Below are 22,043 nucleotides of genomic sequence, written 5' to 3' on the forward strand. Positions count from 1 at the left end.
TGTTTTTCATACGATTCTGAAGTTAGACCGGTTTAGAATGAGTATTTTTTTAATAATGTACGGTAAAATTTGAAAACGTATTTTTCATTATTCAAAAAGAATTGCCTTATTTATACTGTAACTCTGAAACTATGAAAGATACGTAAAAAATTATAGATAACAAAAATGTAGCTTTTTTTTCAACAAATATTTAGATTTTTTTTATTCCTATAGCATAAAGGAGATATCGCCGCTTGAAGTATCTATTTTAGTGAAAAAATGACCTGTCTCCAGCCCTTCGATCCTTTCCCTTTAAAAAACGAAGGACTTAAAAGGTTTTATATGCAAACGATCTTACAGCTCTTGAAATTATCTTTGAAATGCTTTTTTGTTTTGTTTATAGTATCCTAGTATAGCTTCAAGATTATCCGAGTTATGACGATTATTTTTATATATTATATATTATTTATTATATTATACAAACGAAATAAGTAAAAAAATTTTGTGTGATTATTTATATGCAGCGTAGCAATTTGTTTTATGATTGATTATATTTAAAAATCGATTATAATAAAAATATTTTACATTAATATTGGTAAAAGACTAGTTTATAAGAGTTGAAAATGGCGAAAGTAAGATATTCTCTTTCATAAACAATATAAGGGAATTTTTATTTTAAACTCTTGCACAATTATAGCATTCCAAGATTTAAAACGTAATTTTTTATCGTTTTTTTAGCACAGGGGTGATCTATAAGGGTTGAAAAGTGTTATGAGATACAAATTCTTTCATAAGCAAAGAGGGAATTTTTATTTTAAATAATTGCACCGTTAAAGCATTCCAAGCTTTTAACCAATCTTAAGACTATAAAAATGTCCTCACTTCGTCGAACTAAAGATTCTGTCACTCGACGGATGAAGTTTGGTTCATTTATCTGGTTAGGTATATCCTGAATTATTTAAAGTAGCTACGGATAGTAATTTCAATATGGTAGACAAGCTGCTTCATATGTCCCCATAAATAAAAGTCTAAAGGATTTAAATCTGGGGAACGCGGTAGCTATGCTATTGCCTTGTTAACCTATCCATTTATTCGGGAAATGATCGGTTCGTATCATATTAGAAAAATGTTTAAAATTTACCCAGCTGTCAAAGCTTGTCATAGAGTTTGTAAAACACCCTGTATCCAGAAATGAATACTATAAGAAAACAAGTAAGAAATATGCGGCAAAAATAAACACAACAAATTGGCATTTTTTCATTGTTTTTCCAATCTTGACTTTATGGAGCTTCAAATTCAGTAAAAACGAGTGAATATTAGTTAATTAGTTAAAATTTTACTGTAAACCAATCTTTCATCTACATGTTTTGTAATTCCCACTATATAATCTAAAAATATTTCTAATTCCAATATAAATATATCGATCTCCACGAACTTTTCCACTGGTTCGAATACCAAAGTGTTATTAGTCTTTGCTGTGTTTTGTGTAAAATTAAACGAAAATGTTTTAATAATATTGTACGTTCACCAACCTATAACCCCCAATATTTATTTAGGACGCCCAACTTGCATTGGACACGTATGGTCGATACAAAACATTCCTATTGATATATTTGGTTTTAACCACGTTCAGGTGAAGCTTTATAAATACAAGGTTTCGTGGGTGGATGCCAATAGTCTATCATATTTTAATAATGAGGAAGAATCGATAAATTTCTTATCACCAGGAAATGCCTCCCAATGCATCGATAGGTGATGGCTGAAACCGATTTTGATTTAAATAAACGCACAGTAGTACATTTCAATGAGATAATATCACTTTACTAACCCTAAACCTTCAGATACAGAAGTATATAGGGCAGCTAAAACAATTATTATAGCTTTGCGGCTACACCTCTGAAACGTCTTATCCTAAATGCGCATGTCTTGATATTTTTTAATGAGTTTTAAATATTGTTGGTGTATGTTTTCAAAACAAAAATGTACTAGATGTTAAATATTTTGAACTATTCCTATTTACTCTTGTAAGTTTAAATAAATATACGATGTTCTTCATAGAGACCGATGGAACTGCATATCGAATTCTAAAACTACCGACTTATTTTGTTTTTAGCGTCGCTGTTTTGTAAAACCAATAAGTTTCATTCGAATCAGGGGTCAACGCTTCCGATGTTTTACAATAACATACTTAACCGTGACCGTCCGTGGTACACCAAACCGTAAACAAACTGCAAACAATTTTATAGCACGCAACTGTCGCCTTTGATATATAAAACAAAAAAGTAATGCCACCCGCCGCATTTCGATATGGGCCCGGTCAGTACAGTCACACTTGTGTGCGTCGGCGTCTTGTGTTTGGGCAGTGTGGACGGTGCCCCGGCATGTCAAGACCTGGTGATAACCCCATCGGAGCAGTCCTGCCTTTTGGGACACCTCCTCCAGATAATCACGCACCTGATCAACAATCAGCAGAAACCCAGAGGCTGTAACTTGACCGATATCATACCTATAGGGAAACCTAAGCGGTGCCCCACCATAATAGTCAAGCAAGATCCCTTGCCGTCCTCTGCCGAGAGCTGGGAAGATGTTGCTGAGCCAGAGCGGTGTATCCAGAATACCGTATCAAGATCAACTGAAAATCCCATTGCTTCAGGTGAGTCAGAACCACGTGAGAGCGGTGAAAATTCTAGAGATAACTCCGCAGGCAGTGACAATCCCTCAAGCGAATCTAATAGTAGTTGCTCGGCCTCAGCAGAACCTGGTAGTTCAGTAGATACAGAAGAAGCCAGCTGCGATTCCAGCCTTGTAGACAAAATAGAAACCTCCGCAGAAGCGCCCAAAGATATTTCTGACGATGAATCCGAAGATACGTCAGGTTGTATTAGCAAAGAAAAGGCAGTCGATGAAGAAACCAATGATACATCTAATTCAAGTAGCAGTGATGAATCCAGAAATCGTAGCAGCAGTGGAGAACCCGTTAGTAGTAATGAAGAAACCACGCCTTCAGCGGATTGTAGTACTATTGAAGAATCCGAAGATAGATCAGGTCAAGAAACCTCAATCGAAAAAGAACCTAGTAATGAAGAAGAGAAATCTCCAGATAGCGGCACTCAAGACAGTAATGGGAATCTTAGCTGCAGTGAAGAAACAAAAGTTAAAATAGATGATAGTGGCAGTGAAGAACCGGAAGGAGACCGCAGTAGCTTAGGAAAAACTGATGACAGTCAAGAAGTCGCTAGTAACGATGAAGAAACCAAGTCTGAAGGGGGTCAAATTGACGATAAAGAAATCAGCGAAGAACCAAACAGTAAAATAGACGTTAGCAGCGATGATCAACCCGAAGGAGATCATGGTAGCTTAGGAGAAACAGACGACAGTCAAGAACCCGCTAGTAGGGATGAAGAGATCAATTCTGAAGGTGGTCATGGTCACATAGGTGAAACCAATGATGAAGGGGGCAGTGAAGAACCCGAAAGAAATCATGACAGTTTAGAAGAAAGCAATGGCAGTCAAGAGCCTATTTGTAGTGACCGACAAGGTAAGTCTGATGAAACCAATGGCAAATCGGAGCTAAACAGTGAAGAAATAAAAGATGTAAATGGGGGCGAAGAGCTGGCAACTCATAACGAAGAAACTAAATCCGCAGAAGATAAAAGTGTTGCCACAGACATAAATGACAATGCAGACTTGAGTGGCAGCGAAGAACCAATAGATAAAGAACTGGCCAGTTGCAATGAAGAAACTACGCCTGAAGCGGATTGTAGTACCATTGAGGAATCCGAAGATGAATCAGCTGTTATTAGTAAAGAGAAGGCAATTGAAGAGGGTCCTAGTAGCCCTGAAGAAATCAATAACAAATCAGATCTAAGCGACAGTCAGGAAACCAACAAGGATCTTAGCGACAATGAGGAAATCAAACCCGCGCACGTTGTAATTGAAGAAACCAATGACAATTCAGATGTAAATGACAGCGAAGAACCCATTAGTTGTAATGACGAAACTACGCCTAAAGCGGATTGTAGCACTATTGAAGAATACGAAAATAAATCAGGTCCAACTAACACATCAGATCTAAGTAGTAGTGATGAAAGGAACGAAGATCATAGCGGAGGTGAAGAAATTGCACATATTGATGAAGAAACCAAACCTGCAGAAAGTGATGATGTAATTAAAGAAGATATTAGCGGCAGTGGAGAACCTGTCAGTTGTACTATTGAAGAAGATAAATCAAGTAGTATCAGTTCTAGTAGTCCTGAAGAAACCAATGAGAAATCGAACGTAAGCACGAGTGACGAAGTTCCTAGCTGCAATGAAGAACCCGCAAATTTGGATGAAGAAAACAAATCAGAAAGCAAATCTGAAGAGGTTAGCGAAGAAGAAACCAATGACCAATCAGAAGTACGTAATGGTGAAGAATCTAACGGTAGTGAAGAGGATCACAGTATCATAGAAAACATCAGCGACAAATCAGATCTTAGCGATAGTAATGAAAAAAACAAGTCTGCAGAACATCATCATATCGATGAAGAAAATGATAAATTAGGATCTTGCAGCAGTCGGGATACTTCTAGTAGTGATGAGGACACACGCGAGGAGAAGAATAGGAGTGAAGGAACTAGGGATAAATCGGTGACTGATGAAAGTGAAGAAGTCTCAAGCAGTTATGAAGAAGTCGCATCTGATGAGGCGAGTAATAGCAACGAAAAGACCAACGATAAATCAGATGTTGATGAAGGAGAAGATATTTCTGACAGCGATGAAGAAATTTCATCCGAAGAAGACCATAGTAAACCTGCAAGTAATAGCAACGAAAACACCAATAATAAATCAGATGTTGATGAAAGAGAAGATATTTCTGGCAGCAATAAAGAAATTCCATCCGAAGAAGACCATAGTAAACCTGCAAGTAATTGCAACGAAAAGACCAATAATAAATCAGATGTTGATGAAAGAGAAGATATTTCTGACAGCGATGAAGAAATTTCGTCCGAAGAAGACCATAGTAAACCTGAAGAACACCGAGATGAGAATATTGATGACAGTGAACAATCCAGTAACAAAATAGATAGCAGTGAAGAATCTTCCAGTAATAGCGATTCCTCTAGTAGCAGCGATTCTTCTAGCAGTAGTGAAGAATCCTCTAGAAGCGGAGATTCTTCTGGTAGTAGCGGAGATACCAACGACGAAATTGAGGAAGATCCTAGCGAAGAACGTGCCGACTCGTCGCCAGATAGCAGTAGTGAATGTCGCAGTATCCAAGACTCCAGCAGTTCGGACAAATCTGAAGAGGGCGCCGGAAACGGTACTTGTGAGCACGGTAAACCCGAAACGTTGTTTATTCCGGTGATAAAATTCAACGGAATGACTTGTTTGACAGCTCCACAGCTGAAAGATTTCTTATTCAATTTGTTCAAAAAACCCTGCGAGAGCGTCATACCAAAAGTATGATTTTCCATTAATATGTGGTTTTAGACTGTAAATAATGTGTACAGATGTGCATTTAGTTGTATTATTATTTATTAAGTAAACAGATTGTGACTTTTTTAGGTGATGTTAGGTACTTTTTTTATAACAACATTGTAGATGTAGATATGACTATGGGTTAACTCATAATAAAATGTTTTAAGTTGAAGCCGATTTTTAATTCCTATTCCGAGTTACAATGTGCCTGTTGTTTAAAACTATGCAAAAGCAAGAGTTTAAGTCAGTGCTGAAACTAAATTTGCTGTATAGAAACTATTAGTTTTCTGAAAATTGAAACAAAAATATATTTATAAATTTCTCAAATTATGTTTAAATATTTAATTTCAGTGTCGTCGTACTGACAAACAACTTGATATACAGGGCTTATACAAATTTTACCTTAGCTCAACATAAGAAAAAAACTTCATATAAACATAGCTCGTAGAACGTATCGTTTTCAAGATACTGTTGAGATCTAAAAAATATCACATTTATTTATTATTGATGAAATATGAAGTAATGACTTAACTAATTATAAGCAAAAATTCTGAATTGCTACACAAATCTATCAACCAGTAGCGAAGATGCTGGGATATAACGTCTCTAAAAAGTTCAAAATTTCGACACCACTAAATTATGAAAAGTGTACATTTAATTTCGACTATGTAAAAGTGTGTTCCATTTTTGAGTAATTGTTTGTTTCTGTTTTAATTAAATTTGAAATGTAATGTGACTATTAAAAGTTCAAAAAAATCATTGGCGTAGGAATTTTTAATTTTCTGAGAATAAAATTAATTTGCTGTATCAACTTCTATACATACAGGGTGTCCCGAAATTCATGCAACAAAATTTGGTCACAGATTCTTAAGACAAATTTAGGGGACCCGCATTTTTTATGTTTGCCAAGTGGCCTCCTCTTTCGGAGTTACAGCCCCCTGAAGTCCGCTTCTAAGAGTATTCTTTTTTTTATATCTCAGAACCCTGTTGTACGATAATTTGGTACACAGGGGTTTTATGACATGTGGAATCTGATGGTGCTACGTTTTTTTGAGGGGGGAGCCCCCTTAAGACAATTTTTCGTGGGCCCCCTTGTCTATGGACCCAAAAAAATTTAGTCGCATATTTAAATTTCTTAAAAATTATCAGTCCACTAGAAAGTCATTAAATTTAGAAACTTTTTGTCCCTTTATACTTTTTTCGTAAAACGCAAAGTTTTCGAGAAAAATGTCAAAATGTGATCGAATGGAAAATATCAATGGACAAAAAAGTTTCTAAATTCAATGGCTTTCTAGCTAACTAATAATTAAAAAAAAAATCAAATTTGCGACCAAATTTTTCTGGTTCCAAAGACAAGGGCGCCCACGAAAAAGTGTCATAAGGGGGTTTCTCGCCAAAAAGCGTAGCACTGTGAGATTCCACATGTCATAAAACCCCTGTGTACCAAATTTAGTGATTCTCGTACAACATGGTTTTGAGATACAAAAAGACTTCTTAGGAGCGGACTTAAGGGGACTGTAACTCCGAAAGAGGGGGCAAGTTGGCAAAAAGAAAAAATACGGGTCCCCTAAATTTGTCTTAAGAATCTATGACCAAATTTTGTTGCATGAATTTCGGGACACATACTTTTTTTGATGAATAGTTATTTTCGATTTATTCGACTATGTGGAAGATTTTAAATTAAGAAAATAATTTGAAGATATCCTTTTTGTTAGAAACTACCGGAATTAGATGTACTTACCTAATTTTGCCCATAATTATTTAAATCTTTACCCCAAGTTTCAAGAGATTAAATGTGATATATTTTTTTATTGAACTGAAAACGAAACGTTCTATGACCTTTGTCTATATGAACATTTTATCTGATTTTGAGGTTTTCTTCATCAGGTTTGGCGTATACAATTGAGGAACAGGCTGTCCTCAATAATGATAAAAAGAATACACTAAATGTATCAGTAAAATTTGTACCTATCCAAATTTAAACGATTGTCAAAATATGTATTGAAATCAATTGTTTTATCCAATATTTATATTTCCTTCTCAAGATTATTTAAAAAATTATTCTACATTATACACGATTGATTTTGAAAAGTTTTAAAATTTTTTTTGTACACTTAGGAAATGTGTTTCACGAAATTAATAATATATTATTGACATTTTTAAAGATATATTTAAATCAAAATTAACATTTATCAATAAAAGATAAATCCAACCTTTAGTTTGTATAGGGTGATTAAGATACTATCAAAAAAAAATGTAATGTTCAGGGGACTCTTACAAATACAATTTTCTAAAAAAAAATCAAAAAGGCTTATTCGAAAAAGATTTAAAATACACTTTTGCACGGCACTGGAAACTGGTCCACAGTAAAACCTGACATTGCGCAAGGCAAAGCGTGCAGTCGGCGACAGGCACGGCGGCAAAGTGTAATAAAAAATGAATAGACAAAAAATTGGAGGAATTTCTTTCCCAAGGAAAGAAATAAATAAAATTTTATAACATCTTTTTTTTTATATCAGCAAAATCAACTGCTTTTGCCGCTATTGTTATTATTAATTAATAAAATTAATTAGTGGTTATAATTAATAAAATAATTTGACATACCTGATGTTCCAACAACTGTACAAAATTTTGCCCACCGACGTGTAAACACATTTGGGCCCGTATTACCCAGTTTCTACGAGCTAACACAAATGTTGTTTTACTTCACCATAAATTAAAACGATATCCATCAACTTCGAGTTGCTATACACATAAAACATTTTTGACACTTCAAAAACTAATGTAAACACTATCCCAAAAACGTTAATACTACAATCAGATTTCAGTATTCGGAATCGCCTGCGGCTACGTGGAGAGGGAGCGCATTGCTCTTGAACTACAAGGATTTTACAATTTTTTTTTACGATTTTGACTCCATTTTTCATGACACATCTATCCTCAATTTTTTTTGGATAAGTTGTGAATCACCCTGTATGGTACTTGTTTTCTTACAGTTAGCATTAGTTAGTATATACCCGGTGTCCCAAATATATTGATGCCTGAAAATAGGAACTTTTTAATGCAACTAGTAACGTTCTTTGGACTCATATTTGTTTAGGACAAACGCTGAGATTATTGTCTATTATTGAGACTAAAACATTCTAGTTGGGAACAATTAATTGAAATTTGCGCAAAAGAGGAATTTAACTTCCATCTCACCCCTCAAGTTATTTTCTAGGAGAGTGGAGATAAAAATTTATACCCAAATATGACAAACCTTGCAGTTTTTGTTTTCATTACACTGGGACACCAGGTATACCGTACCCATATCACCTACCAACGTTTACTGACGTCCCTATTTCTTTGTTGCAGTGGTAGTTGTTTCGAGGGACAGTGGCAGAACGGGAAAAGACATGGGCTGGGCGTGGAGACGAGGGGTCGGTGGATATACAGGGGGGAGTGGACGCAAGGGTTCAAAGGGCGGTACGGAGTCAGGCAATCCAACACGTCTACGGCCAAGTACGAGGGGACTTGGGCGAATGGACTGCAGGATGGGTACGGATCGGAGACTTACGCTGACGACGGTGAGTACACCCTTAAGTATGACTTATATACAGGGTCGGAAAGACCCCATGGTTCATCGGTCGTTACGTGAGAGCGATAAAGTAAGTTATAGAAATCCGTGCGATAGAGAAGGATGGCTATAATGAAGGCGTCTCATAGTGACCGCCCGTTTCGCCTTTCCACAAAAAAGATCCACTTCCACTTGTAATTCAGCGACCGGTGGTCATCTTTGTTTTCTTCGTTTGGCTTTTCTTTAATAGATGTCACTACTTATACAATTTCGACTTCGGTATTCCGATATGTTAATACCATTCGTTAACAGAGGGCAGCACAACGCGTAACAAAGAAAACTTTTTACAGTAGCTAGTAGATACCTCTGTTTGTAAATCTAGTGACCTTGTTTCCCCTACTGAGAAGTTATTCAAATGGAGTATAGTGCTCAGCTGCATTTAAAGTTCATTTAGTTGTTATTTAAGTATACTTTTTAAAATGACTTAAAAATCCCAAGAAATAAAGCAAAATTCCCTATTTCCCCAATTCCAAAAAATCTGTATATCTGGCATCACTCTTTCTAGGGCTACCCTCTGTTAACTGATTGTATTAACCAAGGACATTTAAATAAAGGGGACTATGCATGTCACAGTCTATCTCATATGTTGAGTGAAGCTAGACAAGGGGAAAGCAGAGGGCTTTATTTTCATCCAACTGATGCGCGCGATTACATCTCCAATGTCGTACATTTTGGATGGGTCAAAATAAAATATTTTATAGTCCTAAGTCAATATATTTCAACAGCTACTCAGTATTTTTATAATAAATATATATAATATTTTTATAACTTCTTGGAATCCCAATAACTGTAACCATTTCTTTCTTGTTGCACCATCCCCAAGCATCCTAAAAACGTTCACATTTCACTTTTAGAATACTGAGGCAAATTTTCAGTGAGACATAAAAATATATTCCCAAAGGAGAACATCAAATGGTTGAATGAATGCAACTTTCAGTCGATTGCATCTTCGGTATTTTTATGTATAAGTGAACCACCACCATATTTTTGCTGTTGTATTTATTCAGTTTTTATGCTCGTGCATTTAGTAAAATTGTAAATATATTTTTGAAAAGGTTTTTGTCGTAGAGGAAAATGAAAATGATGAATGATTAAAATTTGTAATGTTGGGTATAAGGGATAACATTGAAATACCTATAAATATATTAAATATAAATAATGTCTGTAACTTATTTGTGGTGCAGCATTTTCCTTTGATTTTAATGGCCAAACGTGGTTCATATTATTGTTTTCTTACTATTTCAGCAAAAATTTTAAAAAAATACCAAGTCAGTTTTATAAAATTTTACCGTTATTCAAATAAAAGTTACCCACACGCACGACAATGGCCACAGTTGCATATACATTCCAAAGTCACCTTCAAGCACGCTTACCTGTGGAAGGATAGCTGATGTGGATGTTTATAATCCAATTTCTTACAAATTCTGCACTGTCTAACCATATTCACACCTTAAAAGTTTATCCAAAATACATGTATAAACACTAATCACGTTTCACTTACTAAAATCACAACTATTTTCTAAGTGTTCCTCGTTTATTCTGCCAACCACGGCAGAACGAACGAGGAACACGCTACAAATTATTGCGTAGTTGCCAAGTCTTCAAACATGGCAAATATGAAAAATGAAAAATAGTTTAATATGTACAGAATTTAACAATATTGTATGCATAACTTAATAATACTATCCTATAATAATAATTTTCACAATTGTGATGAAAATTGCGATAAAAATATTAAGTACATTTCCAGTATAATTATACAGCTGACAACAATGATACAATTAGACTGTGAATAGACCAGGCTTCATCTAGAAATGTAAATAAATAAGTCCCCTTTATTTAAATGTCCTTGGTATTAACATATCGGAATACGAAGTCGGAATTGTATAATTAGTGACATCTATTACGGAAAAGGCAAACGACGAAAACAAAGATGACCACCGGTCGCTGAATTACAAGTGGAAATAGATCTTATTTGTGGAAGGGCGAAACGGGCTGCGACTATGAGACGCCATCATTATAGCCATCCTTCTCTATCGCATGGATTTCTATAACTTACTTTATCGCTTTCACGTAATGGCCGATGAACCATGGGGACTTTCCGACCCAGTATACAGGGTGAGTCCCTTCTAGGGTCACCATTATAGCTTTTTCCTGATCAGTGACAAGAACGTCGTATGAAGTAAATAGGATTGTAGATGCACTTAGAATGATATAAACTTCCTCAACTTGAAAGTCAATTGTCCTTAAAGCATCTATTAAAGTAGATTTTATCAAAATGTGTTTTCAGTAATAATATAACAAGAGAGTGAGAATAAATTGAAAATAATTTTACAGATTTTTTGAAAACTTGTTGCCAGGCAATAGTCACGAGAGCCCGCAGGGCTCGAGTGGCTATTTCCAAATGGCAACAAGTTTGAACAAAATCTGTCAAATTATTTTCTAATTTATGCAACTCGCGATTTATATTTGACTAGATTATTTTTTGATTCACAAATTTTTACAATAAAAAAGATCAATAAAACCATCATAAAACTATTGAAAAATTTAATTTAATTAATTATTACAATATACGAAAATATCGTTGACACATTGTGAATATATTAAAAGAATTAACAATTTAAATTAGTACAATGAAAAACGCAATTATTAAAAATATTTCGAGAGTCATTATTTATTGAGGATTTGGAATTGCTTGTTATATTAAGTGTTTTCTCCTGCGTATTTTCTCTAAGATTATTTATTATATTTGAATGATGTTCTTGGTTCAATTGTAAGTATGGTTTAATCGAACTTGCAGAATTATGACCAGTGACCTTGATTAGTTCTTGTTCTCCTACACCAGCTTTTGAAAGGTTACTTACTGCACTTGATCTGGCAGAATGGTTAGTTATTTTTTTAGTAACTGTGTCTCGACCTACTTTTTCTGCGGATTCTTTCATCCATTTTGAAATGGAATTTATTCCCACAGGAACGTTTTTATACCAAGAACCATGAGTTTGCCAAGCCGGATTTGGAGTAAGAAACAAGCGTTCGGTTTTAATATTTTCTTCACGTTTACCCATTAGTTTTTCAAAAAGACGAACAGGGCAAATATCTGGGTTATTTATGTTTGGAGTCAACCATTTACTATTAGCGCACCTTTGTGCTCCACCCTGTGCAGTTTTTGTAAAGATGGGATTGTATTCAATGCGGCCTTTTTTAAAATAATGAACTAAACATTTCGTAGCTTCTCCTCCCCTCCAAGCTAGTTCATACGATGCAACGTGAAAAAACTTTCTTTGCAATCCACAAGGTGTATCTTCGTCCCAATAGTTAAAAATTTGCAACAATTCTGTATTAGAAAGTGCCACAGAACTTTGTTTGTGCTTTTCAGGATGTTTTTGTAAAATTTTTCTTTTTGCATTTCGAGCATTTTTGAATTTTATATCATGGAAAGGATCAAAGGACCTGTTATACTTATTAAAGTAAAGTTCTTGAACTAATTTTGCCGTTTTATTCCACATTGTCTTTATTACTGCTCCTTTATAATCATTTCCGTCTTTTCTTTTCATGTTATAAGCCCAATCTTTCAAAATCAATGCCAGAGTAGCTGTAGTAGATTGATCCAGAATATAATTTCTTTCTTTGGTGAAGGTCTTAAATTGTCTCCATATAGACTGATTACTTATTAGAGTATTTTTCGAAGTAGTTTCTACAATCTTTTTTGTTATTTCTGCATCAGAAAAGGTGATGCAGAAATAACCGATGATTTTCACCCATTTTATATATCGCGTTGACACAATTAGGTAATTATTTTGACAACTATCTGACACTTGCTACGCAAATAAAAGCCACAGTGATTATTCCCGAGAATAATCACAAGAGATTTATTCCCACTATAATAATGACATAATTGGTTGAAACTTACCCTTGTGACAAATAAAGAAGCATTTCATTGGTTTTAAGAAACGTCAAAAAATAATCAAAGTTATTTCCTGGCATCTTTCCACTCCATCATCATTTTGTCATTTGACAGTAGTCATTTTGCATAGAACAAATAAATTAAATGATTTGTAACGTTCTCATGAATTTTATAGTAAATATACAATCTGTTTGATTTAAAGACCCCGAGCTATAACTCGGTTACCCATTTTTGGGCACCCTGTAAAGTATATAAAGGGTGTCTCAGGGCCCATGTATATTGTAAAATGGGATGTTATTTTCTTTATACTGACGCACAATTTTTTTTTCGTCACACTGTAGATGAGTAACGACGTCATCGATATATTTTTTTCCAAGGAACTTACTTTCTGAATAGGAATTTTAAAAGACCCAGCCGCCACTGCCGAACGCCGAAATCTGGGAAATACGAAAGAAAGTTAATCATTCATAAAATCCACGTTCGCAACGCTCCATTTGTGGGCCAAATTTCAGTCGTCCGTATGTCGCGCTATACATCTGGCTCCGGTTATCTCCCAGAACAAATCTGCTCCATTTCAAGTCCGCTCTGGTCGACGCATTCGAAAATATTTCGTGACGAACGAGCTTACATAGCGAACGACTTATAAACAGTTCCACGAAAAGATGCGTAACCCCACGGTCGTTCGGTATGTTTTTGAGGAATTCACGCGAGTTATTCATTTAACTGTTTCCGGCTTCTGTTTTTGGCCGCTCCGAAATTTGGGCGAGGTCAAGATCGACGACGGTAATATGGAGAAGCGGCGATTTTGATTGATAAAAGAAGTTTATGGAGTTACGGGTTATTCCTGGTCGGCGTTGGCGGTGTTTTAGGTGACGGGAAGGTGGGTGGTGGAAGTTCTCTTATCGATATTCAAGTGCTGGGTAATAAGGTTATAATCCAGAGGCGTCACCGACCGGTTTTCAACAGGGGGGCCAATAAATCGAGAATATTCTTTACTGTTTGTAAATATTTGCACACCGAACAGTTGAAAACCTTTGATTCACAAAGGGAGACAATTATAGATAGTTTTTGTGCAACCAACGTTAATCATTAAATCCAGTGGCGTAGATATTTGTCCCTTACTTGACTCATAACATTCATAACTCTTTTTGCACTTAATGCGATTAAATAAATATTAGTATAATTATGTTATGCAAAGGCTGGGTCGTACAGCAACTTTTCCATAATAAAAAAAATGAACGTTGAACAATTTTTAAGAATTTTTTAATTTTTTTTTCTAAAATTTAAATATATATAATATAAAATTGAAGCAAATGTCGAAAATAATAATTCTTCCTTTTTATTTTGATAATGATTACGTAATGTTTAGAAGCATTAAACGTGTTCCTTTTATTCTTTCCCAAGCTTTGATCATTTGGAACAGAAAAACGGTTTGATGCATCAACTTGACAATTTACAGGGTTATAATGTGTACATTCTGCTGTAAAAATTTCTCTCAACATTAGTCTTCATAAATATTTGTAAATTAGCGGTAGATTTTCTAACAAACTTTAAAAACCCATTTTTTTCACTTTTTTCAAAATGTCAAAGATTGAAAAAAAAATTTTCTTCGAAAACAAGGGCGGGTCCTTATAGAGAATTTATTCAAATTTTCAAAAGTTCCTTTGAATTTACTGTGCAATAATTTCTTGCAGAGATATCGATTATTAAAGACAAAAGTGTTATTTTTCCACCATTATCGCACGGAGATCTTTCAAAAATCAAATTGAAGCTGAATAAATAAATTAACCGCCCTTTGTATTGATGGAATTTGAAAAAAAATTCGTGAGTCCAGGGATACCTAAACAAAAAAAAATTGTAATATTTTTTTTCTATGTATTTCTTTTGATTGCTCGATAACCGTACCTCAAAAATTTTTTTTGTCTAAAGATCTTAAAATTAGAGACTTAAAGCTTCAAAATGCTTATTTCTTTATCTCGATACGACCATTTTTCACTGAGATACAACTTTTCGAAAATCAGTAAAAAATTCATGAAATTTTTTTCCAATACTATATTTTATTTTGAAAAGCAATCGACAACATATTTTAAAATTACATCGTTTAAATGTCCTCCACGACTGTACTTCTGGAGATCCAATTTTCGACAACTTGTACGTTTCACGTGGAATATTTTCATTGGTGCGTTGAATATTTAATTTATGTTTTGATTCCTTTCAATAAACCAAAAATTTCACATAATCCTGTAGGAAAAAGTCCAAAGGGGTGAGATCACGTAAACTTTGTGTCCAGTTGACATTAACATGTCTCGAAATAACCCGTCCAGGAATTTGTTTGAATAAATCAATTGAATGTGATTTGATATAGCAATAGACACATTGTCATGAAGAATTTCTCAATATTTTTACTAGATCGATTTTTGACCTTATGTACTTTGGACATAAGTGTCAAAAAAATGTCCTCCCTCAAAATCGCGATATTCTGGCAATAGAAATATTTAAGAAGTTTCAAACCCCAAGTGACAAACTAAAAGAATCATAGAATTTATTAATTGACATTTATTTATTTATTTATTTATACTGCATACATACAGACAAAGGGACAGTCCAATTACATGTATACAGTTGAGAAATGTTAGCTAATATAAAAACAAGTTAAAAATAATGTATAAACAACCAGACATGCAAAATACAATGTAAAAAGAGAGCAAAAAATGTCAGTTAAAATGTACATAAAACACCCAATCATATACGTATCATAAGTATGAGAGTAGCTTAGTCCGACTAATATTAAAAATGTCAATATCGTATATTCTTAACAAATTATTCACCGTACACAGACACTGTTCTAGGGGTGAATTAATATTAAATATTTTAAAAAGTCTATATCTAATTCGCATTCTCATATCGGGTACATTAATATTAATAGACGCCAACAAATCGGGGACAACAATCTTACTATGTAAAATATTATAAGCGAACAAAATCTGAGCCTTTTCTCTTCTCCTATCAAAAGAGGTCACGCCAAACTCTGCTCGTTGATGTTCATATGATACCATGAACGGGTACACTCCATACTCTTTAACATATATTGACCTCAAAAGCTTCTTCTGTATCTTCTCTATTGTGTCCTTGTTACTGGTAGCTTGTGGGTTCCAAATCACACTGCAATACTCCAGTTTTGATCTTACAAATGTATTGAATAGCCTTATAACTGTGTTAGATTTAAACTCTTGGCTAGTCCTAAGAACAAAACCGAGCTTCCTGTATATATATGTTCATTAAATGTAAAATTTTTGCTAAAAATTACACCTAGGTCCCTGATTCTATTTAGAGGCTCTATCTCAACACCATTCACCATATATTCTCCCAATATAGGGTATTTCTTCCGTGTATATGATACCAGTTTACATTTTGCCTCATTTAAAGCTAGGTCGTTATCTTTACAAAACTCAGAAACAGCTGTGACATCACTTTGCAATTTTGCAACATCATCCCAACATGTTATGTTAAGGTACATCTTCAAGTCATCTGCATAGAGTAAGAACTTTGCATGCTTTATATAATCAGAGATGTCATTTATAAATAAGATAAAAAGCAATGGTCCCAATATGGATCCTTGAGGCACACCGGAAGTTGACACAAAAGTTTCAGATTCTGCATTGTTAAATTTCACAATATATAGTAACACACATAAACACAATTTATAGTAATTAATAAATGAAAATTATATCAATGTTACTGAGATAAAGATAATTTCATGTAAGCGCAGTAGCGTCGCAACAGGATATCATCTACGAAAAGTTTGGTATTGGTTAAGAGTACGTCTATGTCTATAACAAACCATTTGAAGAAAAAAAAAAACGATAAACACACTGACACAGTACAACACCAAGAAACAAAATAAAAATTCTTAGTAGAACTAGAAAATGACAAGATTAAACAAAACAAGAAAAAATACGCTAATGACAGCCATAACAAATCAACAAGATCTCACCTGAGTATGAGGCTATTCACCACGAGCATGCGCATTAGGAATAACACGGCTAATGTTAAATATTTACTTTATTTAAATTTAGGAATATTCTTTTATATCATTTTTTCTAAATTTTAAACACATTAGTGTATCTATTTTACCAAACACGTGTTGATTGTTCTTAAATACTTCTAAATCCTTGTAAAAATAAATTAATTTGAAGTTGTTCATTTTTATAGTAGGTACCTACCTAATATGTAAATAGTACACAAGGATTAGATTCGGTGTGTGCAATTTTAACTATGACAATTTGTTGCGGGTTGCCTAAATATGTGACACACTAGTAAAATAGTCTATTTTCTTTTGAATGTATTCCTCTACGTAATATTGTGTCTCTCTCGATAAGTTCTAGCCTTGTTTATGTAAGACAGTTATACAACCAGTCAAACTTAGGAATGAAATCACTACTTGGAGACTTGTATAATCCCTATCTTCTTTATTTAAATTTTCAACAAGAGTTACAGTGATTTTGTAGGAGAGTCTTCATCTAGTATTTCCCTTTCTATATTAAATTGGTTGTTTAATTGTATTATATACAAACAAGGCTTCTAGCCAGTGGCGGCGCGTGAACATTGATTGAATGTGTTCTGCTTAGGGTTGTTATATTTGTTGAATTGAATTCCGGGATATTAAGTGCCCGGAGTTTCTAAATGGCGCTGCAGACGAAAAATTTTAAAATTTTCAAGGTCACGCGTTTTCCTGGCACTTCTGAATTTCAAGGAACAATGAATTTATAAAAAAAATACAGATTTTCACAAGAATGATTTTTGAAATAGATACCTTTTTGAAATATCCATTTACGAATTACCTACTGATGGTATAATAAATTGGAATAAACTAAATATATTTTATTAAATTATTGAATATTGTTTATAAAAAAAAATCGTTTGTGATATTTACCAACAATTCAACGAATTTTAATTTTCCTCGGCGTGTTATGATTTTTTCTTTATATTTTTTTATATATATGTACATTATATTATATTCCGGGAGTTATACGTGCAAATCCGAAATCCGGGACCATACAGCTAATTCCCGGTACAATCACAGAAAATCCCGGTCATACCAATGTGGCTAGATGTTCTTTTAAAATTTATGAGTCCACGAAACACATCAGCGTTGTCCGAATTTTCTGTCTTGTCGTGTCCGAGAAGTGCTAATTCGAAAGCTCCGTAAAATTTTATGCAATCTATGATTTTAAATAATACATGACGATTTTTCATTACCTGTTCATATGTTTCCGTATATTATCCCAATATGCAGAATCTAACTGACTTCTTATGTTTATTTTACCTAAAGACTTAATAACTTAAATCTTTCACACTGTATATTGTCCGCTTTATCCCCACCGAAAAGTAAGCACGGAAAACAAAACAGTGAATATTTTAAATCACACCCGCACACCCACTCTGCTTTTGTGTATACATTATTGTTTTTTTATAACTTTTACTTCTTTTATTTTTAGTTTATCCTCATAAGGCAGAGAACCAAATAAAGTTATTTTATTTAAACGAAACGCTATTCATTTTAATAACTATAATATCCGTAGACGCCTAAACGAAAATATTCACACGTGCCGCTCGCAGAAATAAACCACCACATACCACGTACGAAATACTACTGCATTTACTGCAGAATGCAACGCAGTGGCTGTCAGTATTGCAGCCGCCAAAGCCCCTATCTTCGTGTACTGGGTCACGTGCCTGATCAGCCAATAAAAACAAAGGACGCATATAATTGTTCGCTGTTCACACATTGTGTATATGAGGTTGCATATATTAAGGAGCGTAGCTCGCGTCGCAATAAATAATAATATAAGCTCCTAGATTTATTTTAGCGGGAGTACATTTGGATTCTTTAAATATTTTGTTGATATTTAATATGATTAAATACATAAAATTTTATGTGTTCTGCAGCTCCGCAGCTCTTATGGTAAAACCGCCACTGCTTCTAGCCACCATTCGTTCTTAACTTTAAAGAATTTTTTGAATCTGAAGCTATGACTCCTGAGGGTTAGGCAACCGAGGTTATCTAGCAATGTCACTTATACGTATTTTCCATAATTTTATAACTGTATGCTAATAATTGTTTAAAATTTTTAATAATATGTATCGGTTCAGTCAAGACAAGACACATTTGGGAAAAATTTCTTTATAACACATTATTTTATGTATTCGATGGTTCAAAATATAGGACCTAGTCTATCGCTTTCCCTCGTATTTTCAATTTCAAAAACGGGAATATTTTGCGGTCCGTTCGAGACACCACCGAAGCGACTCGGCCCGCGTCAGTAGTTTTATGGCCTTAAAAAGAGATAAGGGTGAATTTAAAGTGACGCGCGTCTATTTTTGTAATCTGGCACGAATCGTAGTGGCACACGCGCTCCGTTTCACAAGCAGCTAATATTAAACGGATACTGATACCGCGCTCTTTCATTGTTGTATCCTGAAAAATCGGATTGCATTTCGAGTTTCTCTGTAATCTCCGAGACTACAGCAAAAACGGACACACATTTTGTGCGCATCAAAATACACAAGGCCAAAAAATACTTTACAGGGTGATCACGCAAGTGAAAAGCGCGACAGCCTTGTGAATACATTATCTGATTGTCAGTGTGGCGCGTACAATTTGTTCTGTGCTGCCGCCAATGATTCGACAATAATAGAACTACAACAGAATATTTATTGCTCATAAATTTATATAAAAGCAGTTATGCAAAGCGCAATTATTAAATGTTGATCCGGTCAACATAGGAAACATAATATTTGTATCATCAATAAAATGGATTCGTTTCTGATTAGCTTTGTTTATTTTCTTCTACATTACGAATTGTATTTACACCAGGAAAATTAGCGAAAATAAAAGAGAAACTCGAAAGAAGTCATATCCGCTAGATTATTGTAAAATTGTCTAAAGGAACATAATACAAGACATCTCTCGTCTCGTGAGTCAAAAACTTTTATTAGCTAACTTTTCTATTTAAACAAATANGCTGATGGTCCCTATATTTAAATTATCCAAGTTGTAATCTTTACATGTACCATTTCTTTGTAAGGGAGTATCTACAGAATACACCAACTTGAAGTACTTAGCAAATGCATTTGCAATATCCTCTGGCCTTTCAAACGAATTTTGAATTGGTTAGGACCTGAATTTTTTTAGGTTTTACCTAGTCGTAAAACTTTTTGAGTAAAATCGAGGGACCATGAAAATTGTCAAAAAATTAAAGTACCCCTCTAAATTCGGCACTTTGTATTTAATCTATGGGCGGCACCGTACGCACCTGAGGTCGCTAAACACGCTGCGATAGCCAGTTTTGGTGCAAATGGCAAATGTCTCCATAAAAAAAAAAAAAATCAGTGGAACAGATTACAGTTTTGGAACGATCATGAGTCTTCTGGATTCTTTTCAGATTTTTCTGAGCTTTAGAACTGTTTGGGAAATATCAAGGATAATGTCAAATATGGCAGTAGTAGGTACGTCGTGAAATTAAGCTGTTTATTTGAAAATTGGAGAGGTAGTAAAAATTAAAAATTTTAACAATAAAGACTGATTTAAGATTTAAGTATCCTCAACTTTTTCTTAGTTTATAATTCAAAAAATTTAGTATCATCTATTCATCTATACATAAAGAGCTCAAATATTTCACCATTGATGAGTCGCTGTTACAGTTGGCTATTTGCTAATGAATTCCCCTGTGGTTCAGTGCAATTTCTGAAGAACCATTTAATGCAGCTTGATTGGTTAATAGTCGACATAAGTGAGTGCTCCATTTCACTGATGTGTAGGTAAAGATCTCGAGAAATAAAACACCAAAAATATTCCCACCTAAATTCATCCTTTATTAGTATGTGAATTAAAACTACGTTAAAAGTATAAATTGAAGCATATATAACATTAAAAATAAAGCAAGGCCAAATCATACACTTGGATTAACAAAGTCCAAATATTTGATTTGCCTGTATACTTAAAGATATACCTTAAAAATCTTTCCTAACACACCTACATTCTATCAAACAACTTGTGATATTGGAATCCTCTAAAATATAGCACGTTTGATACATAAAAAAAACAAAAAATATTTTAATAAAGTGTGTTCGTTAGTTGATAAGACCCTTGGCTTTAAAGAGATCACGCATAAGACCTTTTAAGTACTTAATTTCGCGTTGCAAATCGGTAATATTATTCTTTAAATCTGAATTTGTGTCCAGCAGTCCCTTTTCTTCAGTTAAAATCTCCTCAACTTCGGCTTTCTTCTTGAGGCGGTATCTGGTGGCAGCATTTTTATTTTGTTCCTTTTTCCTGACCTTTTTGTCTTCGGTTGCACCCTTGGTGTACGGCTTGGATTTCTTACGAGGGGTTTTAATAGTAGTCTCATCATTCGTGTACGACTGGATGGTTTCCGGCATCCATTCGGGATCATCAGAGGAGCAGTCCCCAAAGTTGCTTGTGCTACTACTTCCTGGCGATCCTGGATTGCTGCTACTACTGCTCCACTGCATATCTTCTACACGGGTACGTACGAGTTCATCGACTACCGCAAGTTCATGGGCAATATCCGGTTGGGGGGTGTCTGCGGGGGGGTAACTTATGTCGTGAGTATAGGGTACAGGGGGAACTTCGGGCAGCAGTTGTTTTTCAGGCATAGAAAAAAGTGTTAATTTATTTTCTGGAATGATTGAATAGGCTGTTGGAGTAAGAAGTGGTTCTAGAGTCGTAAGATTTGGTTGCCCACTTGGCGGACTTTGGGGTGGGGTTAAAGTGCCATGAGTAAATTCCACCACGTCGTACATTGTTTCAAATTCTTTCAAAAGGTATTGGGTATCAGGTGCCTTGTTATATTCCGATTTTACTATTTGTACAGGGACGGCTATGGCACGTGGTGGTTCCACTTCGTCCAAAATGGGCAACATTTTCTCATCGAGAAGGAAGGGTTCTGAAAAAAGAAAACAACTGAATAAATAAATATTCTTTAATGTTACTCTGAGAAAGTAAAAATGTTGTTATACAAATTTTTCATAGAGTTCAATCTTTTAATCAAAGGCAATTGA

General features: G+C 34.5%; 2 protein-coding genes across 3 annotated transcripts in view; one reads left to right on the plus strand and one right to left on the minus strand.

The window, feature by feature from the left end:
- LOC108909335 (junctophilin-2-like) overlaps window positions 1-12,306 on the plus strand; it is a 33,370-nt gene extending 21,064 nt beyond the window's left edge. Inside the window, exons 2-3 of the mRNA XM_018713649.1 lie at window positions 8,794-9,021; window positions 12,285-12,306. Coding sequence (XP_018569165.1) covers window positions 8,794-9,021; window positions 12,285-12,306 — 250 coding nt within the window. The remainder of the gene's footprint in view (window positions 1-8,793; window positions 9,022-12,284) is intronic.
- Window positions 12,307-20,811: 8,505 nt separating this feature from the next.
- LOC108909348 (activating transcription factor of chaperone) overlaps window positions 20,812-22,043 on the minus strand; it is a 77,667-nt gene continuing 76,435 nt past the window's right edge. For both annotated transcript variants that reach the window (XM_018713663.1, XM_018713664.1), the window contains one exon: window positions 20,812-21,928. In XM_018713663.1, the coding sequence (XP_018569179.1) occupies window positions 21,093-21,928 (836 nt within the window). In that variant the 3' untranslated portion in view covers window positions 20,812-21,092. The remainder of the gene's footprint in view (window positions 21,929-22,043) is intronic.

Source organism: Anoplophora glabripennis, unplaced genomic scaffold (genome assembly GCF_000390285.2).
Source record: "Anoplophora glabripennis isolate ALB-LARVAE unplaced genomic scaffold, Agla_2.0 scaffold440, whole genome shotgun sequence".
NCBI lineage: Eukaryota > Metazoa > Arthropoda > Insecta > Coleoptera > Cerambycidae > Anoplophora > Anoplophora glabripennis.